Source organism: Mugil cephalus, chromosome 6, assembly GCF_022458985.1.
Source record: "Mugil cephalus isolate CIBA_MC_2020 chromosome 6, CIBA_Mcephalus_1.1, whole genome shotgun sequence".
NCBI lineage: Eukaryota > Metazoa > Chordata > Actinopteri > Mugiliformes > Mugilidae > Mugil > Mugil cephalus.
In genome coordinates, this window is record NC_061775.1 from 4,064,649 (window position 1) to 4,089,467 (window position 24,819).

Below are 24,819 nucleotides of genomic sequence, written 5' to 3' on the forward strand. Positions count from 1 at the left end.
ACGTCCAAGAAAGCTGATCGCAGAAGAAGAAGAGAAACGGAGCCGTCTGGGGGATAGCGCGGATCTTACCTGCACCAGAAGTAGCGCGAACATTACGTACATGATTAAAAAATGTAGTGTTATTCGTCTGGTTGTTGTTTCAAATGCCGGTCCGCCGCATGAACGACTCTTGTTTATTATATCACGTAAACCAGCTGGAAATCGGGCCTTATTAACGTAGTATTATCCCGCTGAAAAGACACGTATCGCCACCTAGTGTGGAGGAGGAGAACACTTATTCGATTTTCTTGCGGTGCATGTAAACTGGGACAAGGACTGTAGTGAGAAAGTCGAATTTTGAGCATACCTCAATTAAGCTGTAAACGTACTGAGTGAGACACTCACTCATGCTAATCAGAGTACCGGGGGTTATAATCTTAAGCTTATTTACTTTTTTTTTTTTTTTTTTTTTTTTTTTATAGCAACCAAATGCAGTGCGTGGTATACAGGGGAAAGGTAATGACAATTCTAAGGGCCCACAGCCCATTAGAGTCAACAGACAGCCGCCAGTAGTCTATGACTAAATTATTATACATAAACTTAGCTAATATATATTCATACTAATGAATCTGAGCTAAAACAAAGCCACACAGTCATGCAATAATTTAATTTTAATAATTTCAATAACCCCCTTGGCCCCTTCTTAAAAATGGCTTGGTCTATGGTTTTTCTTTCCCATGTGAGTTAAGTGAGCGTGAATGAATGAACTCCAACAGGCAGATAGGAAGATCAATTAAGATGATGCCCCAAAAAACACAAATCTGAACACCAGAAAAGACTTGAGAGGGAGGACAAGACTAGGAGCAGAAGAGCAGAGACGCAGGACATCAGAGCCTAGCTGTCATCGATTGAGAGTTGGGCTACATTATGGGCAAGTAGCCAGTTCGTTGTAGAGTAACGATTCCAAGTGTTGCCGAACGTTAATAGTTTTGAGGCTATCTGCATGTTTCACATATACTATCTCTGTCCACAGTACCCAGTTAAGCATAAGCACCTACTCGGGTGGCTGCATTGAATTGTATTATGACTCATTCATGTTCTACTCAGTAATTATGAGCATCAGACGAGGTTCAATTTCTTTGTCTTGATGTATTCAAATGTAGCCTTGTAAAATTTTGTTATTGGTGGGACATTTGAATACAAAAAAAAGTTAAATGAAGTAAAAAGACAATTTAGAATTTTGGATGGTTTGCACTTAAGGACGGTTTTAATATTTTTATTTAAACGGTAATTGTCCCTGTTTCTTCATTTCATCTTGATAACCTCTACTGCATTAATTCTTAACAGTAGACAACGTTGTGAACACGTGATTATGAATGTAAAAAAAAAAACAACTGTGATTGCATCAGGATTTTGAAAATGACTGTGAAGTACATTTTTGGTCATACTGCCCAGCACTACTTTTATTGTGCACTTAAAGCAAAACAATCACCACTCTTCTTCAGGTCCCTTGGAAGTCATGCAGGTTTTTTATGTAGGGTTTTACCAGTGCTGTTCCAACTTTTATATACTTTTTAAGTAGCTATCTGTACACTTCTGTGACCTTATTGTGAAGAATTATTGCATGACTACTCATAATGTCATTTTCACTCAAGTTTTGCTTGCTATGTCGCACAGAAACTACCCATTAACTCCCTGCCTTATGTAATGAGGCCTTCAGATGTAGAGTTTTGAAACATTCAACTACTATTCATATTCTTATGTAAGGATGTCAGAAGTTGTAAAGCGAAATTTAATGAAAAGCACCTCTCGACTACAAATACAATATTTTTTGACCTGTAGGAAAGGGCTCAAAGATTTCACCCAGAGATACAGGGGGCAGTATCATCTCACTGATGTAGCTGAACCTGATTCCTCCCTCTTGTCCTAAAGCCGCATCTTAGAGAGCTGACTGAGACCACTGTGTTTTATGTTTACTACCTCATAGTCGTGACTGTCCCTTAGTAGCAGAAAGGTCACTGTGAACGCAGATTAAATCTGTGATTTACTGTTGCAGCTCTGTTGTTTTCGATCTTTGCGTCATGTTGAGAGAAGGAGAATAACACACTAGGGATGCAACTAATGATGCATTTGTTTTTAAGTAATTTTCCTTTAATTAACTAATTACTGTGTTATGTTATTAAACATGAGATAATGAGAATGTCTCCACTAGTCATCTGAGCACAAGATGACCCCAAAACTCAAACATGACATTTTCAGTTAATTAATCTACAATACACTAATAAACTAACCTCAAATCTAAATTTCTTCAATACTCACTAAATATGCAAGATACTAAATGCATTATTTATTAAGGGCATTTTCTGCCCTAATCATTTTTTTTTCTCATTTTTTTCAGTTAATCAATCAAAAGAAAGGAAACTAAAAAAGGCACTAAATGATGTTTCAACTTCAAATTCTACAGGAATGTGTGAATTGTGATATGCAGTGTATAAAGTGTTTCTCCAAGACAAGAAACATCCGAGCTCTTAACACCTCATTTTATTGTCCCAACATTCAAAAGTACAAATAATTCAAACACAACAGTTTTATGAAAAAGAAAAAACAAACATTTACAGCAAGATTTTTATTTTGTTTCCAGTTTCAGAAATGACCTAAACTAGCAAGGATAACATGAAGTCATTCATCGCAGTAATTGGATTAATAATAAGAATAAGAATACTAAGAATAATAGCAATAATAATCATAATAATCATCATTGATAATTGGTAAGTAATAACATAAGCAGGAGAGAGTAGAGAGAGCCGCGGTCATGGGGCCCTGTGAACATTTTTTCGTCTTTTTTGTCTTTAAAGATTTCGTTTATAGATTTTTCAGATAGTAAACAAACACGTCTCAGGAGGAAAATGAAAACTGACAAGAAGAGCCTAGTTCCTCTGTTCACCTTCCCTCCTCCACTACTGGCTGCGTTGTTCCTACTGGCAGGCTGCCACTATAAGGCGCTACAGGGGGTGGTGTGAGCCATAGGGGTTGGGCATAGAGCGAGGTGACGCAGCCCCATGTTTCAAACACCCTGACATGCACACACATTCACACGCACACACACACACACACAAATGCACGCACACTCTTCCAACAATCGCCTGTGTCAACTCTGTCACACGCGCGCGCACATGCACTCAGGGGGACACACACATATACATCTGTATACATGTGCACTAAAACGGACTCAAATGCACAAACACTAAACATATGTATATACTGTACATACACACATGGATGTACTCCACGCTAACAAATATATGTGGACACAACACGCACACAGTTACTTAAAGGAACATGCATACAAACATGCACACATGCGCGCGCACACACACACCACACACACACACCTGCACACATGGTCTAGGCGTAACACAGGCACGCATCGTAAGAGTTCAAAAGTCATACAGTGTAGGAAATTAGTTCACACGTCAGAACATTCTACTGGGGTCGTTGCATAATTCAAGCTCCCGACGGCAGCGGGGAGCATGAAGGGGTCTGGTTGGTTGGTTTGTTGGTTTGTCATGAAGGTAGAACACTATGTGATCGGATGTTGCAGATGGTGGTTGGATAATGGTAATTATGTTAGATGACCCGGCTTGTCAGATGAGTGAGGTGTGAGAGAGAAGGATGTACTATATGCGAGCATGCGTCTGAGTGTTTCAAATGCTCTCAACACACCTCCTTCATGTTTTCAAGTCTTAACAACAAACAAAAAAAATCCAATTTCTTATATTTATACTTCTGGAACCATTCCCTTACCTTTCACCTTTCAAAATATATAATATATATCATATTAGAGTATATAAAATATAGAATCGGTACAATCCCTTTTTATACCTCCAGAGTACTTCTTTAAGTATAGCAACAACTGCTGTAAATAACAGTTGGTGTGCAATGGTAACAATTTCTCTTTTTTTTTTCATTTTAAAGATTTGTTGGTATGTCATTTGAAAACATGAATATTCTTAAAAATAAGTTTTGACTCTTTAGTGACTTTGACCGATTTAGTCCAGTGCAATGAATGACCCTCAAACAACAATTTCAAAATTGATCTGCCCAAGCCTCCAAGAGCTGAATGTTATATAAAATGCTTACTGAAAACTGAAAACTATGCTTTCAGACCCACATTTTTGCATAAGGTTTCATCACAAAGCGGTAGTAAGTGGAGGGAGGGTGTGGACGGAGTGGCTTTTTAGAACTACACAAACTTATCACAGGTTATATTGAACCAGAACGACTGTTTATAACATTCTATTAAGACTAAACTTTATTGAAAAAGATCTAAAGATTTCATTTTAACAAGACAAGAAAAAAGCAATAGCAAATTTAACTATTAACTAGGTTATGCATAGCGAGTAACTGTTTCTAGTAATAAGGGAAGAGCGTCCCCCAACCCTCCAGACATTTTTTTCAGTTTTCTTGACTTTTAGATTTTTTTATATTGTAATTTTGATATATTGGTACAAAGCACAAACGTACTAAAAGTTCTCTCAGTGCAGTGGACTACTGGAAGAGCCTCTCCACTAGTCGCTTTGTTCCCTTTTGCTCAGAAACGTCCCCCTCCCTGTACCAGAATCACGCAAATACACAGACAATGAAACAAATAAATACATAAATACACAGATAAATTAATCAATTAATAAATACATAATAAATACAAATAAATAGAAAAATAAATAGTTTAAAAAATAGAGAAGTAAACAAACTGTTAAACAAATACAGTTATATTCTAAGCTTTTGTTCGGTTTCTTTTGCCGCGGCAGGTAACTGAAAATTAATCCAATTTTTTTTCTCCACAAGCAACATGACAACAATTGAACAGTTTCCTCACAAGTTTTTCTAAGTAACTGAACCACCACTTCATAATAAATTGTCATATGAAAAAGACAAGCTCAAACAAAAGAACAGTGACAACTCAGATAGTACAGTAGATATTGTAAAACAAATGTAGACTATATATATATTTATATATATCATCTATTTGTACACAGCAAATAAAGACACAGTTGTCATAGATCCTTTTTAAGGAAACAAATATCTAGACTAACGGAACTAGCTAATCATCATTAAGTTTTGACAAACGTTTCACGCTCAGCAAGTAACCTAAAAGTCAGCAAGCCAAACAAAAAAGTACAAAATAAAAATTTGTTCAGTGATTCTTACAAGGCCCGAAGTCGCTAAATCCGGTTATTCAGCAAAGAAATAGTCTCACCAGACTTGTGGGCCGACATTAAACAAATATTAAACAAAGAACAGCAGCTCAATTCAATGCCAACATCGAAGTACTTTTTTTTCTTTAAACAACACATAGAACAACAAACTTGGATATTTAAGATATGTGAATAATGTAGTATAGCACCTACTGCTGATCGCTAAAAGGAAGTTCTTTTCAAATGTAAGTTCACAAACGCAGAGCGAAGAAAATGATATAATGTATAGTATGCTCTCTAAATGGATAGATGTGAATATATCTATTTACTGATATCCCATATTGACTGATGACAAAAACAAGAAAACAAGTGGACTAAGGGTCTTCTTGCTTTGGGCTCTGGACTATAAGGATGGTTAGGCCTTGGAAAGACCCATCTCCCTTCCCTTTTGGGTATCGCTGTTGAATAATTACGCACTAGTACACATGTGAAAAATTACCAAAATCACCTGCCTCAGTTTGCATCCCTTTTCACAAAACCTTCCGTCTACAAAATCACTACCGACTTGGATTCCCCAAAAACACAAACAGCCTCTGATCCTATAAAGTACCACGGCAGAACGACAAGACAAGGTGGTGCCCCCTCCCACCCGCCCCGGCCCCCCCAGTTAGCCAGTCAAAATATTTTTCTCTTTTTTTTTTTTCAAATCCAGATTCTTGTAAAAATTCTTCAATAATTATTATTTTAATCATCATTTATAAAAATAGATCTTCTTTCTATTTATTTTATCTTTTCTAAATGCATTTTTTTTTTTCAAGCAAAGAGATCTTCTCTTTGGCAACAGTGTTATTTTTTTTTTCTTAAATTACTGAACGTGTCATCAGGAAAGCTAACCCATCCCCTCCCTCGCCCCAACACCCTGAACCCCAGTGAGGAAAGACATTATGTTTTGTTTGCGATACAAAACAAAAACAATGTTAGAAATTCATTTCTTTTCTACACCAGAGTTACTGGGATCGTGGAATCCCATCTATAATTGATAAGGGGAAGTTTTTAATACACACTAAAAATGAATGAATGGTTCACCAATTTAAAAAAGAGCCCCCTCCCTTTCACTGACAGGGAGGTATATAATACTAACGACAGTGGATCCGGATTTACAAAAGAAAAACAAATCCTGAATCAAGACAGAGAAAAGGTTCCGATCTAAAAAGGACATTCTCCTCTCTGAAATAAGGGGATACAGGGATTTGCTACTGTTTACACAGAAGAGAGAAATCATTTGAACAACCACAACAAACAGAAAGGATATACAACAAAGTGAAGCCTGCATTATCACAGGAGCTTCCAAAAACTCGTGAACATTTTCATCATTTCATTTTTGTAATACTTAGGCAACATTGGCTTATAGGTCCAAAGTTATAATATAAGCCATTTCTAGTTCAATTTGTTTGATGGTTTGTCGGTTGCTTTGTGTTCCGGTTGGAGTTTGCTGTGTTGGATGGCTGTAGTAGGGTGGTAGTGGTAGTGACTGAAGGGGCTAAGGGACGGGTGGAGGTAGGGGATAGGGAGGGTGGGTTTTGGGGGGCAATTTTGGAGCAGATAAAGTCGCGGGGCAACTGCTTCTATCTGTTAAAGTTCAGGACTTGTGTGTCTTGTTAGTCTTGAAGGAGACTTGCAAGACACGATCACCCAACCTGTAGCCGTTGAGACTGGCGATGGCCATGGCTGCCTCGTCGTAATTCGTCATGGTGACGAAGCCGAAGCCTTTGCACTTGTTGGTGTTGAAGTCACGGATCACCTTGACATTGTTGACTGCGCCGAAGGGCCCAAACAGCTGCCAGAGCACGCTCTCGTCTGAATCTGGGGACAGGTTGTACACGAAGATGCACCAACCGGTGCCCGTGTGCCCAGGGATGTTCATGCCAACCAGGCTGGTCATGCTGTCAATGGTGATGGGAGAAAACCTGAGAGAAGAGGCAGAGTTGGGGGAAAACAGAAACAAACGGCACGTGTTAACAGAACAGGTGAAGGCGCACACAGAAGTAGTGTTTACATCTACTGTACATGACATGGCCTTAAACCTGGGAATATTCTTTTTCTTCAATAGCCCAAATTTTAAAACTGACCTCCAACTCAAAAAAGCTTGCCATGATGCTCAGCTCCATGCTACTATCTACAGACAATTTACCAGTCTAACCACAGATGCCGATTTCCAATCCAAACTACACCGATTCAGACAGCTCTAGGTGTAATGTATGTGTATATATGTTGATGTCTAATTGCTTGAGTTCGTACGTGCGCCTGCATAGCTGCCACTAAATCCTGCTAGAGCTTCCCAGTCCTGAAAGATCTCCTGTCAAGAATAAAACCCAGTGCTGCGTTAGCCGGGCTATATTTCTTCAGAAGGAGACGCAGACGAAGGTTCTCTCTCTCTTTGTGTCCTCGAGTGGCTCCTTTAGGTGCTAAATGGCAGGAAGTTGTTGAATTAAACCGTTGCCAGAAATTCATCAAAGATCATGCACCAGCCTGCTAAATCTGTTCTCATTCGCCTCATAATCTTCTCCTTTTTCTTGTGATGCAAGAGATTTGAATCCTCAGTTGACTTCACTTAATTGCCTTTCTGCTCAAAGGAAAGGGAGAGGAGAAAAAAATACCCCCACTTTTAAATAAAAGGTAAATGAGATAAAAAGGTTCATTTCTTATGCCACCTCTCTCCAAGAAACGACTATAGGCATTATTGGGAGTGCTTTAATTGAGATTTCCGCTTTGCTGCAGCTGTCTCCGAGAAGGCTGCTTTCTTAAGGAAAAGGAGGGAGGGAAGAGGGAGCAAACTAAATGGAAAATGGAAGCACTTTACAGCCTGGTGGCATTAAGGTACAAAGTGTATTCCTCCCCCTCCTCCCCCTCCTGCGGTGTGTTCTGGTCTGTTCTATTCCAGAGCTCGTGGCACTGATCGATAACGCTGCTTGCTGCTTGGAGCCCCCAGTCTTCTCTTTCCAGTGACTATATATGGTCGGCAATCGCTACGACCTTCCTGCATGACTTTAGTCATGCAGAGTCTGCTTCTGGCCTTTGTGGTTATTGTGAATGCTAATACAGTCTCCTAGGGAATGTTGAGCGCTCTGCCCTGATTAGAGGTTTATGATTAAAAGTGTAAGATAAACTGATTATATTAGTCAATATCCGGCCCCATGATTAAGGTGGGATGAAAAAGAGTAGTTATAAATCTGTAATACTGAGATCTATGGGATTATTTTATTGTCACCATAGGAATCTCAGAACAGCAAACTGTATTACATTAAGACCCAATAACACTGCCACAATGTGTTCATCCAGACTTAACCAAACTGAATCTGTAATCACATTAAGACCTTGTCTGACACGCTTGGCTACGTTATGGCCTCTCCTGATGTTTGCGAGGAAACTTTGACTTGTAAGCGAAACCTGAAGGTTTATGGGGTCTGGAGGCTAGCTAACACCGCTGCTGTGAGGATTTGGAAATGAGTGTGCCTGCATATACTGTGTGTGTGTGTGTGTATGTGTGTGCACGCGCATGGGTGTAAACGTGTATGCGAGCGAACCGATCAGAGGGGGACCAAACACAAACCAATGTTACAGACAAGACCTGGGGTTGCATAGCAACAGTGTAGCTGACCAGATATCTATTCGGTCCCTTCTACAGCTAAACCATTTCCACCTCTTAACACTTCGCTTTCCTTTCAAATAATAATAATAATCTCACATCACTGAAAAACACTTCTAATGCGATGACATGCTATGCAATCAGGGCAGCTGAATCAGACACTATTTAAACCTTTAGAAATGTATAAAAAGACACAGAATGAGGGCTTACTAAGTTAAACGTGTGAACGCCACAATGAATCACTATCAATGTGTTCTTCTGTTCTCGAAAAATTGCTGCTATTTAGGGGAACTTGCTGAGAGAACATTTCACTTGAGCTAAAACTTTGGTTCTGTTCGGGCTGCTAAGCTGACTGACTGACTGACTGATGGTGCCCTGTGTGCTTGCAACATGCAAGATGCCACCGTCAGCACATGAAACATCTATCACCACAGTGCCGGCTGCTCTGGGTTATGTGACACCTATGGTAACAAGAAAGCAAAATGAAACATGGAGGCGAAAGGAAGGAATTTGAGCAGAGCAGTGCCGAGCAAAGCTGGAGCTGTCTGCAGTGAAACAGCGTCTCCTGTTTCCAGCAGGGATCCAGGTTCATCCAGCCTTATCTCAAGTCCTAACTAGAGACTAGCTGTACTAGTATTGGCAGGCAATTAAATATACACATTTAAAATTTGTGTTTATTTACATTGGACAAAGACTGTATAGATCATACAGAATATTCTGATCATAAGGGATTGTTGACGTACAAAATGCTTAAGTCTATTGGTGAAGTAAATCTCAAAGAGAATTCAAGTATTAAAGATATTTTCCCAAGCTGTGCAGTGACAAGGTAGGAGAACCTGAATCCGGTAAGATTAAAAAACACACATCTTGAAATTAGGAGTTTTACACCAGAGAACAAAATCCGTTAAATACACAGAAACAACCCAAAACAATCCAAACAACACCAGCACTTGTCATAATCAAAACAAAGCAAATTCATCACCACTGAAAACAAAGAGTGATTGTTTTCTGCTTTTTTTTTTTTTTAACACCGTAAGTGGTTGGGAGGGTTTTAAAGCCAACTCAAGCTGACGAGAAAACAACCCAAACAAATCAAAGAACCAAAAATGCAGTTGACCTTGAACGAATTGTCAAACGCAAAGTGACTGCAAAAATACAAGGAAACATAAACTGAAAAGAAAGGAACAGAAAAAAAGGATATTGAAAAATCATTGAGTCAACATGGACATCTGGCATTGGGTGAAGTTTTTAATTACCTCTTTACGCCATAGGCCATATTAAGCAAATTGTCCAGCCTGTAAAGAGAAGGAGGGTTCTGGGGTTAATGGTGGGCAGATGGTCGACTCACTCAATGGAACTAATGTTAAGTCCCTCAAGGAACTGCATGGTCCTCTTCACTCAAGAACAAACAAACCCATCTATAGTTGGTCCATTACACTGAGGAGCCCCACCAGAAAATGCTATCATCAGTTAATGAATCTACAGTACAATCAGTATGGTCTGAACTTGCTCAGTCAGCCGCTGAGCTCCTTCATAGGCTTTAGCATAGCCCTGCACGCGCTAATGCCAGAGCAGAGGGTTGCAGTCACATTGACAATTACTGTAGGTGCGACCATTTAATTGTTATACAAGACTAAAGCAGTGGACTGGTCACAGTTCAGTATTACAGCTCAATATAAAGAACACTAATGGCAGACTGGGCGAGAGAGCATAGCATTGCACTAGTCTATACAGGCATGATAGTCTAGCCGCAATGCTACATGATTTTAAATCATTATTTTATTTTATGTGCAGGAAATTGCATGTGGGTATTCATACAATTTATGCCACCACATTAATGGTTCATGTGTTTGTATTCTATGGTCTTTAACGTGTGCTAACTCAATTGAGAGAACACCAGAGATGGCAGGAAATGATCCAGAGTTCTGTCAGTGTAATGGTTTGGTATTTGAATGATGGTGAGTGAGAGAGGTGGTGATGATGATTAGTAGGTTGTCTATGCGGTGGAGCAACAAAAACACAAGTGAAGGTTAAACTAGCCATGAAATTGTGAATGTCAGTCTTTGTGGTCGGGGTCAACCTGTTAAGTGCTAACAGGTCAGGTGGAATGACTGAGTGTTAGTCAGAGGGTGTCCTCTGTCTAAAAGGGTTGGTTTTTGGGAGATATTCTGGTTTCATAATGTTTTTTTTTTTTGCCTGTGAGCTACAGCCATTGCAGTCAGCTAGGGTAAACTACAATGTGTGTGTGTGTTTTTGAAACCAAGCAGGCTGTGTTTGTGTGTCTGTCTGCGAGCAGGGCCTTAGAAACCTGTGGGTTGTATGAAATGTTGGCCCTCATGGATGGATGCAGTCTGCTTGGTGACTCAATGACCTTCATTCCTCACTTGGGTCTGGCCTGTCTCATGTCTTATTAACTCCTCTGGCCTAATGGACAGGGGCCACGGCTTATTGAGCAACAGCTGGCCAGTGACGCCTCGTTCCTCTTCAAAACACTGCAAACTCTCTGACTTTGACTTCACTATCAGGGTTGTTTCTCCTTGTCTCTTTCCAGTCAACAAGCATTTGCTTTCTTGCACATGTACGCCCCCTCTCCACACCTTTTGTACACAGTATGTGTCCTCAATATTTAGCAAGACGTTTTAGAATATTAAAATCTTAAATGTGTACTCTACTATTAGCGATCTTCAAAGGCGACATAATCACATGTCTTACTTGATATATGCACAACCTGTTTATTGTTAGCTTGCAGTTAAGGAAGTAGGATTTGCCTGCTTTCAGTAGAATAACTTGTAATATTAATAATCATAATGTTATTTGTATTAATTAATTTAAATCAAATTTACATTGCCTTTTAGAAATAACAGATCTGTAATCTTCTAATCAGGGACAATTAAACACGGATTCTGAATAATTAACACTTTAGAAATTAGAAATCCTGCAGAACTCTAGTAATTATAAGTTAGTTGTTGGAAGAGCAGGCTAACAAGTTACTTTACATCAAGAAATTTTAATATGTGAATGTTTAATATGTATTTAAATGTTGTAAGTGAAGGCATATTGTGATATGTCCCCATAGTGGAGGTTATTTTTCTAATACTTTTACAGGTTACATTAACTATCTGAGTAAATTATAGACCTGCTATTTAGAGAGTGTGCATTGTAGAATTACCAAAAAGTATAAAAGCAGTCCTAAAACAAAAAACAAGAAAAAAGGATATACAGAACCATTAAAACAGTAATTAGCCCATTACGTGGGAAGGGAACGAACAGTCTGCTTTGTGGGTAAATGAGTCAATTGGAGAGGATGCTCAGAGGAGAGGCGCTCCAGGCCTGGGAGCATGAAGACATCTGCTGGCCGCCGGGCCGTTGGGCCACAACAAAACAACCTGCTGCTAACTCCCTCACTCCCTCTCTTTCTCTCTCACACATGTACGAACGCACACACTGATGCAAGCTCACCACGCAAACACTCCGGCAGCTTTTCACACTGCCTCTCCAAGCTCGACATAAACAATAGGGCTTTTGTGCTTCCTGTCAATGCATGTTAATGGAGGAATGGGCGTTTTTGTTTTTTCCTTTTTGAAACAAAAATCTGTTCAATTAAAATTGGCTCCTGCTCTGGATATAATAAGGCTAATTTGCTAATTAGTACCATTAGTTAACGACAGAGGATCGGAAACAAGCCGGGATCCAGGGCTTGTTGTATTGTGCTTGAGTCGATTATGTTTGCTGTCTTGGAGAGAGACCATACAAGCACATTATACATTAACTTGTTTTAGAGCAGACCCACGTGATTTAGTCACACAGGATAAATGGAATTATAACGGCAGCAGGATTACACGGTATTCTGCCAAACATTGTTTTTTTCTTTTTTTTTTATTCTTATAGTTGCAACATGTGCTTGTTATGTTAAACATGCAGGAGTCTCAATTTTACAATGTCCAATACTTTATATGTAATATTTATCACATGTCTCTTGAACTTACAAACAGATAAACCTGAATTTGTCTCCACAAGCGATTAACAGGACAGGTGTTACAGTGAAAAGTCAATTAGCACTGTTGTCCTTAAAAGATTCAGTTTAAAGAAGGGAAACTGTGCACATCAATCACATTTATAACTTTTAAAGTGTTGAGGTTTTAGTGAAGGGCTTGGGAGCGGAGAGCAGGAGCACAGGGACACAGCGAGGAAGTGTCCTGCGGTTGTGAGTTGTGATGAGAAGCGACAGCTCTCCTGCAGAGCCTGTAAATTGGCTTGGCGTATCACAGACACACAGCCACGCTACATCGCTCAGGTGTCACACCAGGGAAGCCGCTCCAGAAGAAAAATACCTTCCAAGCTCTGACTTTGATGGAGAGTAAACAGCACGACCGGCTTAGTGTTATTGAAAGAGAGTGGAAATTGTATAAGCACATATTCTGTCTCCAATTCTGAAACATTCTTGTTGGTTCCAATGATAGTGTGTAATATGCAATGACTTGTTTCTGTCTTGTTTTTGGTGGTTGAGGTGAAAGGTAACATGATCACATGGAGTAGCTCCTAACCATCTCTGTGTCAACACATTGAAACTAAAAAGCATGACTGTCGTTAATGAGTTACAGGAAATGACTGGTAACAATGGCATATATACAAACTGATCTCCTATTTGGTGTGTATTGTGTGTGTGTGTGTGTGGGTGTGTGTGTGTGTATCAATATAGTTTAGTGACCTGGGCAAAAAGATTCATATGATTTAATTTATTTAAGCTGAAGCAGTTAAAGCTCAAATCATTTCATCTCTTTTGAAATACTTTTTAATTTGCCCTTTAGTGGTATTTACAGTGGATGATGTCTTTAAAATCTGGCGCATCTATATGTGCCTTTTTGTTGTGTACAATAACATTATGGTTCACTGTTTTCAATATCGTGCAGAATTATGGTGGTAAAGTCAAAAGAGCAAATTAAAATGCATCTGCTTCGGTTCGATGGAGATTTACAGAAATTATATCCCCAGTACATGTTTTTGCCCAGGCCTCCTGGGGAAGATTCTGGGAAGCATTGACATGATGGCAGCATGATGAAATGAGGGGAAATACACAGTTGTGAACGACAGAACCCCACAGTCTCTTATGAACAGCTCCTCTCTGATCTGGATGGACCCACACAGAGCGCACTCGCTGATTTCCCGAGACCTGCACCAGGTGCAGAGCTCACACCTGTTGTTCAAACGGAGGACGCATTCGCCAAAATGATTGTTCACAGGAGAAAAAGGTGCATCATTGTTGCTACATGGACTGTGTGATGACTCATGCTCACTGTGTGTAGGCGTTACATCCTCTGTTCGGACAATCTATGAATTGCATTTGGTACAAATGTTTTCCAAATCAGTGTTGTTATTGAGAGCAGACCTTAGCTTGACACAGAAAACTTTTTCTTTTTTTTTTTAGTCGCTATACTTTAAATGCTCTGTTACAGTTTGAGAATATTATAGATTTTCGGGTAGATGCACATTACTTTCTTTACATTGTCATCGTATAAGCTGAGAACATTAACTGGAGACTCCCAACATTTTCAGCAGACAACCCGAAGTGCTCTCAGTCTTACTGTTAATTGTATTAAGACTACGCATTTTGTTTCATTTTGTTACATAATACCCCTGAAAGAGCTGGGAAGGAGGAGGAGCCACTGGTTCTAGGAAGTATTTTCCCTTCTCTGAATTCCCATTATTTTGGTATCTTTTCTTCTAACAATGTCCTCGATGGCTACATTTACATGGACATTTCATCATCCCAATAGAAATAATCATGAACACAAAGTAACTGTTCTACACGGACGCTAAAAAGTGATCCTACTGATGTAAGTGCCACAAAACATCAATCACAATATACCTTTTTTGACATGTGGAAAGGGGTTCTGCCTGCTGTGGAGCGCCAAATCTGCCAGAAATATAACAGAAGAAGAAGATGTTTTTTCCTATCTTTGTTATTAACACTGAATTCATACAGACCCACATTTTCAAAGCTGCTGCCCAAATCCATTCTGGCTTTGTTCATCTTTGCAAAAGCTTAGTTTACACCAACACTAATAAGCTTTGCTACCTCCATGTTTGTGTCCCTCCCAAAAACACGTCATGTCACTCGATGTTTACTCCACATGCAGTAAACATCTGCAGAAAGGATGTATTTATTCCACCCAGACAGAAGCAATCGGATCAAGTGTTTACATGGTTATTAGGTTTCCTATTGGACAAATGATCAAAATGATTGGGAGGTTATTTATATCAATCTCTCAATCAGGCCGGTCTGTTCCGATCAAAGTGGCTACATTAGGCGTTATCTTGATTAGCGGAATATTGGTGTCCACACCCTCACTGTCGATTATTTTAACTTTGTTTCCAAGGAATCATGGGCGCTTCATCTGTTTTTGTCTAACACCAACAGGCTGGTGAGAATACACAGATAATTAAAAAAAAAAAAAAGCACTGTGAGCATTTAACAAAACGCAACATGGGAGTCATAATAAACTTCTCACCCTTTGTTTTATGTATACACATTTGGGCAATATTTTCTGATGCAGCAGTTTACAGTCTCATGTCCATCGTAGAAGTGCTCTAACAGTGACTCTTTTACCTTTGTCACTGATGGCAACAAGACTAACTCAGATGGACTTTTACTTTCAGAACCAGGGGCATCTTAATTAGCTCCTCTTCACAACTCTGCTCACATTGGTTGTTCAATCATAATTTAAGGTCAGCAAGACTGCTTTTAAAACTACTGAACAGTGGACCAGCCACAACATGTTATTTAGGAATTTTACTTGACTCACCAACATGATATGAGAAGATTTCATACTGGGTCAGTGGCTGAAGTTTGGAAACTCTGCATTATACACACCTTTTAAAGTCATATATAATCTGATTGCCACTACGCTGAATGAACCCTTTCCCACCCCATCCTGTCTCTTTTCTGCCCCACCTCCTCCTCCTTTGTACCCTGCTCTGCCCCAGTACTCACCTGAACCTCTGAGCCTGGTGATGAAGGGGGCCGGGGTATCGGCGATTGGGGGACTGGTAGAGTTGCGACAGAAGGGCTTGGCTGGTCTTCTGGCTGGGGTTGTTGGCGAACTTGACCGTGATGGGCTCAGCGGCACCTGATGGCTTCTGGCCATTCAGGCCCTTGATGGCCTCCTCAGCCTCTATCCTCTTATCAAAGCGAATGAAGCCCACACCTCGGGAGCCACCTGCGGGGCCAGCAGATCACAAACAAACAAGGGCCCCTTTTACTTTACAGGCTTTAGACAAGACTTTTCACTGCTGGCACTACATGTTTGGCTAATAATTTTGTGTTTCCTCAAGTGGTTTTCATACATTTGCACACAGCAGAAAATTCTAGGTTGGCTAGAAATCATGATATTTTATTTCAACAAATGAGAAATTGCAACAAAAAAGACTTAAAGGGTATGTGATAAAATAATAAATTACAGATTAAAACTATAACATTCAACAAATTAAAGAAATGTACGGCTGCAATGAAATAGCATTTCTACTTCTTATGAGAGAGTGGTAACAAAAGAAAGCCATTTGAATCATCTTTGAATGTGTTGCCTGCCAACATTTAATTTTGACTTCACTGAGCTGGCCACACCTCCTGTGCTGCAGCTGACACACGGTCTGACAAGAGGCACGAGACTGAAAGAAGTAGTATAATTGTAACACAAATACACCTATGCACACACACTAGGCATAGACAGAGCATATAGAGCTGTATTGTGGTGGCGGTCCGGAGTCTGTTTAAAGCCACATAGTCCATTCTTCCCTCTTGCTCGCTTCAGTCGTCCATACACATACTCCTCGTGCATTGTTCTCAGTGACATTTGAGCCGTTTCCTTGGAGATATTTTTTGACTGCCACCTGAGAGGAACGTTTAAAGATGTGCTTCCTGGGAGGTCCTTTGTTGGTGTCTGTGAATGCTCTGTGTGCATTACTGACTGTATATGCATATGTGTGCGCGTGTGTTTGTGTGTACATGTGCGCTGGTATCTATTAATGGCTGCTGTGCCTTGTTTTAATGAGGCTGCCTAGATGGCCCAGAGGATGCTCGCTCAGTGACAGCAGCAGTCTGCCGAAGAGACTATTTACATAATACTGTGTGCACACAGGCATGTCTGTGTGACTGAGGCTGAATAAAAGAGAGGCAGTAAGAAAGAGGGGAATGTTGTTTGAGCATCATTGTGTGCAGTCTCTTTCTTACACTTAAAAAGCCCCCCTTATTGTTATTCCACATTTTTGTACATGCCAGCCCCCTCGCCATTTCTTTTTTACACTTCCCGTTGGCTCGTCTTGTGGTACTCGCTCTCCTGAATTCTTATTCGGAGAAGCACCTTGACCATCACACTCCCCCCTTTTGTTCTCTTTTTCTCTCCAGGACTCAGGCAACACAAGGTTATTTACTTTCCAGCCAAGCTACAAAATTTTAAAACAAACTCTTTGAAAGTAAATAATATAATGAAAATTTGTCGTGTCTGGTGCTCCACATACTAATAAGATGTCTGTTCTCTATAAACATAAAATAAAATCTGGAAATGTACTCATTCTCATTAATTTATTTCATTAAACTTATGTGTTTCACCTCTTGCCTGAATAGTTCATTTGCAATTTCCTCGCCTCTTTCAAATATTGTATTTTCTTAGCTGTCATCACTGAAATGACAAAATAACAATTCTTATATAAAAACTGCAGCGGTCCTTGAGAACCACCATGGTACCACAGAGTTTTCCTTAAGCCATTTAGATGATCTCATTAACTCTTGGTGTAAATTAAATTCTCATTTTTTACATTTCTGGCTCCCTCTCCCCTGACAGGCTTTCACAATTTCCCCTCCCTTGCTTCCTTTTGTGCCAACTCTGTACCTGTACATTTTAATTAGCTTGTCAGAAGCAGGAAAATAACTATTCTAATGGGATCTACGCGGAGCAAACAACAACCACTGCTGTTCCTACTGTTTCTTCATTTGTTATCGTAGTTGTCATGCATGTGCTGTATGTGAGGTAAAACGGAGGTCACTGCTGTGTCTTTGCAGGGAACTGTTTTGGGTTATAGACAGTGACTGTTATTGGTAATGGAGACTGGGCATTGAAAACCTCCCCAATATTTTAGTTCACCTTGATAAATTGAGTCAGCCCGGTTTCACAGCAGTCTGTGTCTGTAAGGCACTCAGAGAGCCTTGCTCAAGGGCACCTCAATGGTAGTTAAGGAAGAGGAGCGCACTGCTCATTCACTTCCTCCACTGAGACGAGAGAGGAGAAGAGAGGACTCTCTTCGTCCTTTAATCCACACACTTGTTTGGCCTTGAGCTCCTCCTAAGCTGGTTCTTGCTGGAGGGCCTCCAGACAAATGCTTGGCATACAGATGAAGGTCCGCCACAACACCACACACACATACACACACACATACTTATGATGTCTTGAAGAGGCGCTGTTAAGAATCAAGTGCGAAAAGAGGAGTAGAGATGACCATTTTGAGCGATGCATGAAGGATTGTGTAAATGTGTATGAGCGAGAGAGATGAAAGATTTCCAAGACTGTGCACAAGCTACCCTTGTCCTTGAAGATGTACATGAAGTTGGAAGGAGAGATGGCAGATGACCACATAACCCATATTTTTACGCAATCAGGCGTTTGTACTGACACAAGTGTGATAAGCTGCGTTTGTGCCTCTTCTATCTACAGGTTACGTATAGGAGCCTTGAAACTCTCATAATGCTCATACCTCCTCACAGCGTGTCTAAATTTATCTTAATGTCATGTTCGCCAAGCATCACATTGGTTTGTCCAATTCTCTTTCTGAATCAAGTCCCTGCCAGAGAGAGACTGCCTTTATCTTTACATCTGCTGGACTTCCAGCATTAATACATATGACTGTTACATTTGTTTTCACCAGTGTACCTAATGAGCTGGCAAGGGAGAGTTTATTGTTTTGTTGTCACAAAGTGTAAAAAATATATTCGGCTATATTTATGGCACAGTGTGTATTGAAGCAGTAGGTTATGCTAGGTTTTAGTACGGGTAAAGATCATCAATTCATTGATGGCTTGGCAGGTGATTGGACAAACCTTCTATCAGTCATCATCTAGCTAACCAATCACGTATCACTTAGTAAGAGAGTGTGGAAGGAGAACTCTGAAAGCTAACTAGTAATGACTGTAAGGAAAACAGTTGCATCTAAATGCTGTCACACCTAAAACACACCCCTAGCTGCCTGTAGCTTACTGACTGGTGGTCGAACCTCTGTGATTTGACCAGAAGCACGTATCTTGGAGTCAAACATCATGGAAACTGATAGAAAATCACCAGCCATACACTTAAAAGGAATCTGTCAAAAAGTAAAACTACTTGCAGAAGTAATTAATGAACCAGTCGAAAATGCAATGGCGGATCCACATTCCATGTGCTTTCTTTTTTTATTACCACAGTGTTGTGCCACATTAAATGTTATAAACCTTGAAATGGGTTTATTTTTCTCCTGTTAAGCATTGCAACAAAAACAAACTTGCAATCTATGAAGCAAGCTGCCAGTCTAGGAAGTCCAACCTAATGACTGTCCTTTCAACCAGCCCCAGAAGCCTAGGCCTACTTATCAACCAGCAGCCAGCCATACAGGCAACATGAGAGCACAATGTACTTACTAAGGTACAGCAATCTGTCTTTCTCACTCTCTCTCTCTCCTTCTTACTCCCTTTTTCTGGTCTCCCTCTCCTCCACAGTAATCAACAGAGGCTTATGTAACTCTCTCTACCTGTGCTTATCTCTCTCTAACACACACCGACAGGCACATTGGCTGCCTTACTAATAACACGCTGCCTCAGTCTGGGGATGGGGGAGACACAGGGAGAGAGAGGACGGAGGACGAAAAGCAAGTGCTGGCGGTGGGGATGGGCACGGCCGGAAAGAGAGGAGAACGGGAAAGAATAACAGTGGGGATGAGGAGTAAAGAAGGAAAGGACAAAAGGAGAAAAGGTGATCGAGGAGAATGTTATGATGTGGCGGTAAAAGGATGATGATGAAAGGCAACAGTGCTATTCTTGCCGCTCCTTCTCTAAAACCCACTATCATTTCCCCAAACACTGACTGACTGACAGAGAGAAATGACTGCTCCTCTGAGAGGGCAGAAAAAAGGAGAGGTGAGACACGTGGCTGCTGGGTAATGAAACACACACTCTTTCTCTCCAGACACACGGATTCACCGTTCTAGTGCATCGTATTCTTGTAAGTCCATACACCAAGACCACCGCATGCACGAGTGCACGCGTACATAAGCACAACCTTGTTGTTTTCATGTATTCTGCTGCTCATGTCCAGTCCTTTCATCTTTTACTTGATGTACTATAATGTGCCAACTGTACCAAATGATTAGACTTGTCTTTAGAATATGGCAGAGGCAGAAAGAACCCCTTTTCCGGCTGTCTTCTAATTAGAGGCCAAAATAATAGAGTGTTCTTGTTTTAAGTTACATTAGTGAGCCTGGGTACAGATGGCATTTGAAAAAGCAGCAAGAGGAGAGACGGAGAGACTTTGAAGAGTGGAGGTGCCCTCCGCTTTAGCCTCTGTCAGAGCAGAGCTCCAACCATCTGTTTAGTGGATGCGTACGCATGTATTGATGTGCATATCTGCATGTGGTTTTGTGTGCTTGCCGGTCTGCTTTCTCTGAGATAGGACGCACTCTTAGTATTACAAGAAAAAAAAAAAAAAAGGTAAAGGCAGAGGGATGTGAGATGATGGTATGAGTCAAGGATGCAGTAATCCCAACTAGAGGAAGCACCCCTCGCCTCGTATTACCTTGACCATTCTGTTCTCTGCTACTGGACGGACAGAGAACAGGGATTCAGTGTGGTGTCAGTCTGGAAGGGAACATTCATTATTCAAGTGAAGAGAAAAGAACATCCGAACTCTACAGAGGAGGAATATTTCCTTTGAGAGTATAGTTGAAATGTATGGTATTTCAAGTATATAATGCAAACATGAGTGGTTAATGCCACAGGAAACACAAAGCTAGATTTCAGAGCCATGTAGCTCCATTCTCACAGCACTGGAAAGACTTGCACAAATAAGACGGCAAACTGGCATCTGCCCAACCTTGAGGTGTATGTTGTTTTGGTATCTTTGTATACAGTACAGAAAGCTTTGCGCAACGCTGGAAGAAGACGCAGAAAGAGGTTTCTGTACAGATATGAGGCAAAGAGTGGCTGTAATGTGGCGCTGATAGAAGTTTGCTTGAATTTCGTTCAATGTTACATCGACAGTAAGAGAGAGACAATTATGATAACTACAAGAAACATTTCATCAACATTTCAAAGCTATAGATTTTATGTGACCACACAAAGACTACCGATATGTACTGGCATTATTTGAATGCTTTTACAGTCATCTATGATGTGAAGCTGCTTTCAGTCTATATAAGAGCTTTCCTTGCAGTTGCCTCAGTGTTTACAGTTGTCTGAAGGCCATTGAAACAAGCCACATCAAAGCGTATATACAAACAGTATGCATGCTACATGCCATGCTCATGTCATGCAACCAACTCCAGACTGCTGCAGAAAAAATACCATAAATATGTTACTACTCAAGTGTCTGAAAAGCTTTCAAACATGGATGCTTTGTGCTAGTCAAATATGAAAGTAACTAAACCTTAATTTCACACTACTTGGATCAGGAACAGATCATGCAAGCCTAACTCAATATCTCAGAGATGAACCATTCTGTGTGCAAAATACACTTAATAGTAACACTGGCAACTGTCGTGAGTTGTATGATGGGATGAATGCGTACGACTTGTTGCCATGGGAATCTTTCCCATTGCCACTTTCCATCCCACATAAAGAGAACGTGGCATCAGCCTTTTCACAGTCAATCCTTACACACACTGAGCAGCAATTTAGTTCCACATCACAGCTGCCGTTTGTAGAAGGCATGCCTGTGGATCGATTGTATTTGCAGTCATTGATCAGGTAAGCATTGACCTCTGTGAGCATACAGGTCCAGGATGAAGAACTAGGAATAGCCAACTATTGATCCAGTGCTGTCTGTGATATTATATCTGTTTCAAAGTGAGGGTAGCCTGAACCAGCTGTCAGAACAGAAAATCACAGCCTGACTGCCTTCCCTGAAGGTTAGAAAGAAAGACAGGAGAGGGACTCTGGCACTATTTGCTCTGATAATGAGACAAAATATGCTTATTCATTCAGAAGGAATCAATAGACAGAGGACGGGAGAGAGGAGAGGGTGAGCAAGAGATGGAGAGATACCCTTGTCAAGTCGATGTAGTATTCACTCCCAGAGTCTCAGGGGCAATTTGGCAGTTTTAGTGGATTTAGTTTCAGCTGCCTCTCACTGTGAATGATGCTAACAGTGATGATTTTAAAGTTCCTTCTTGTCTTTACGAACAGAAGAGTGACTGCAGGGTGCATCCTCTTGATGAGGAGGTCATTTGGAGAACAGACTTCGTGTTCCCAATTTAGCAGAGCAGGAGCTGGGGATCATCAGCCCATCTGCCAATGGTCACTGAAGAACATCCGTTACTTCAGCAACTTTCTGTAGCATAGCTGTGACTATGTATTTCCGTCTGTGCATCACTCCTCTCTAAAGTCTATGCTGTTAATGTTGAGAATGTAAGGGTGTGCCTCAAATCAGTCCTCAGTTTACCAGGAAAAGTGAATCACTGAATGAATTGGATTTTAGACACTGATTAGGTCACTGATTCAATAAATATGTGGATGATTCACTGATGACCTGCAACAAGACCTTTTGACAAGACCAGAGATCATAGGTACCCTGTGATGTTGTCATGTTGACAATTTCTACCTCCCAAGTCAGGAAGACCCAAAATTCTTTTCAGCGATGTCACTGTGACAGCGCTGACATTAGCACATCCTGCGTCTGGCTACCCAGACCATGCACTGTTAATTACACCACTAACCTGTCTGACACAAAGCTTAAATCAGTCTGTCCTCTCTTCTCTTTCCTACATTTTTGAGTGTTTTAATTTGCTGCCCATTTCTCCCTTAATGGCAGTGAGTGTGTGGGTGGGTGGGTGTGTTATGTCTTGTGTGGCTGTACAGTAACAGAGAGAAGAAAAAGATGAGTCAATGATGCCAGCACACTACTCTCAGGGCCCTTCTAAAGTCCTCCATGTTTTTAATCACCAGCAACTCTAACATCTAATTAATCATTAACATTTCTCCTGCTGATCCATAGCCCTCTGGGGGCACCTTGCAGAACATCTCTCTCTCTCTCTCTCTGTCTCCCTTTCACATTACCTTTGTGTCTGTGGGTGTGCATATATAGTACGTGTGTATTCCAGTTTTGAATCAAGGAAATAGCGTAGTAGTAAGAACAGCAATTAGTGTAGCTGAGCGCGCCCAGATGGTGGTACTTTTCAAACGCACAAGAAGTTTGGGGGTGGGGCCTGCAGAGCTGAATATTTCTGAGTGGTCAAGTATTCACAGCATTTTACTGCGGCCAACATTTTTAAAAGCAGAGGTTTTGTAGCTGTACAATTTCATATTTGCCTACTTTAAGCATTTCTTACATACAATTTGCCAACACTGCTTTTCTCCTTTCTAGCACTGAATGGTCCTATTTACAGAGCTGTTGTTGCAGCGTTGCCCTGTTTCTCATTGTCAATTGTCATTATCTGTGTTGCACAGATTTCTGCATTACTACCACCTACTGCACTGGAGTAAAGCAGATTGTTTTGAAAAAACAAATTTCTTTTGCTTTTCATATGTCAGTGGACCTATTTGCCTTAACTTCAAGAGTATAAATTACAACAAAATCACAGGCAACCAATGTTTAAGTTCCTTGGAAAAGTCAGAAATAAAATGTCCCAGCTACAACCAGTGGAAACTCATATTTAAGAGTTTACTGACTGATATAATGTTTTACAGTGGTTGTGTAGTCCTACATCTGTAGTGTACTTACAACTGTAAAATAATTTATTAGTAGCTCATCTTAAAATTTCCCTGTGATTTACTTGTCAGACAAAAAAGACTGACATGATACTGAAAAGCAACACACACATCACATACTTTGCAGTATGAGCACGCTGTGCAAAGCATTTGTTTGCGATGGACAGTGACTTAAATTCCTGATCAAATTCTAGTAGGTTTTATTCCTCCAAAAAGAAACATGTACGAATAGTAAACAGCTAAGTGTCAGCTTTAAATCTGGGGATGTGAGAAGATGTCAGAGCCTTTTATTTTCCCAGTTGAGCATGTGTCTTTGATCTATGTTATACTTGGCGGTGAGAATTGACTGTTGCCACATTTTATTGGGACATGTTAAGTGCTACACCTTAAAACACGCCTTGTGCCAGTCAAGAATGACTACTATGAATCACTGAACCTCTTATGAACCCAACCTCTTGTGGATGTCTGCGCTGTGATTTGTTTTATTCATGGCATGTGGCCTGAGCCCCAAAGCTAAAAATCAGGGATGTGAATGTGGCTGAACAGATGTGTCTTTGCTGTGTGTTGCGTGGCTGTGTTGTTTTCTAGGGAGTCATCTGGGTCTAAGTGGCATGATGGTATGACACATCTATTACTTAAAACTGATGGGCAAGAGCTGTGCCAATGTTGTCTAAATGGGTGTGGACGACAGTATATCTTTTACCTCTCACTTCAATCCTCCTGAGCTCTTTCGTTGCTTCCTTCCTCTTCTCGTTTCCTTACTTTCCCACATCTCTGCACATCTACTCTCTCACTTGCTCTTTTCTTTGTTTCCCTGTCCTCATATGCACTCTCCCACTCTCCTTTTCCCCTGTCCTTTGTTTTCCTTTCCTTTGCTCCTCTCTCTTCCCCTCTCTCCTTCCCCTGCTCAGTGTGTACAGACAGGCATGCACTTCACTGCCAGCAGTGATTTATTCTGCTTAGGCAAATGAGTGTGGCTTACAGCATGCTGCTCCCTTTCTGCTTCATCAGTACACATTGCACATAACACTGGAGCAGGTTGGAGCCTCAAGGCACACACA

General features: G+C 40.6%; 1 protein-coding gene across 12 annotated transcripts in view; it reads right to left on the bottom strand.

The window, feature by feature from the left end:
* Positions 1–2,502: 2,502 nt before the first annotated feature.
* Positions 2,503–24,819, bottom strand: part of elavl4 (ELAV like neuron-specific RNA binding protein 4) — a 72,299-nt gene continuing 49,982 nt past the window's right edge. For 6 of the 12 annotated variants that reach the window (XM_047587745.1, XM_047587739.1, XM_047587734.1 and 3 more), the window contains 4 exons: positions 15,812–16,046; positions 14,687–14,734; positions 10,077–10,115; positions 2,503–7,141 (listed from right to left, as the gene is read on the bottom strand). In XM_047587745.1, coding sequence (XP_047443701.1) covers positions 6,814–7,141; positions 10,077–10,115; positions 14,687–14,734; positions 15,812–16,046 — 650 coding nt within the window. In that variant the 3' untranslated portion in view covers positions 2,503–6,813. The remainder of the gene's footprint in view (positions 7,142–10,076; positions 10,116–14,686; positions 14,735–15,811; positions 16,047–24,819) is intronic. The other 6 variants (XM_047587735.1, XM_047587736.1, XM_047587737.1 and 3 more) reach the window with 6 other exon arrangements.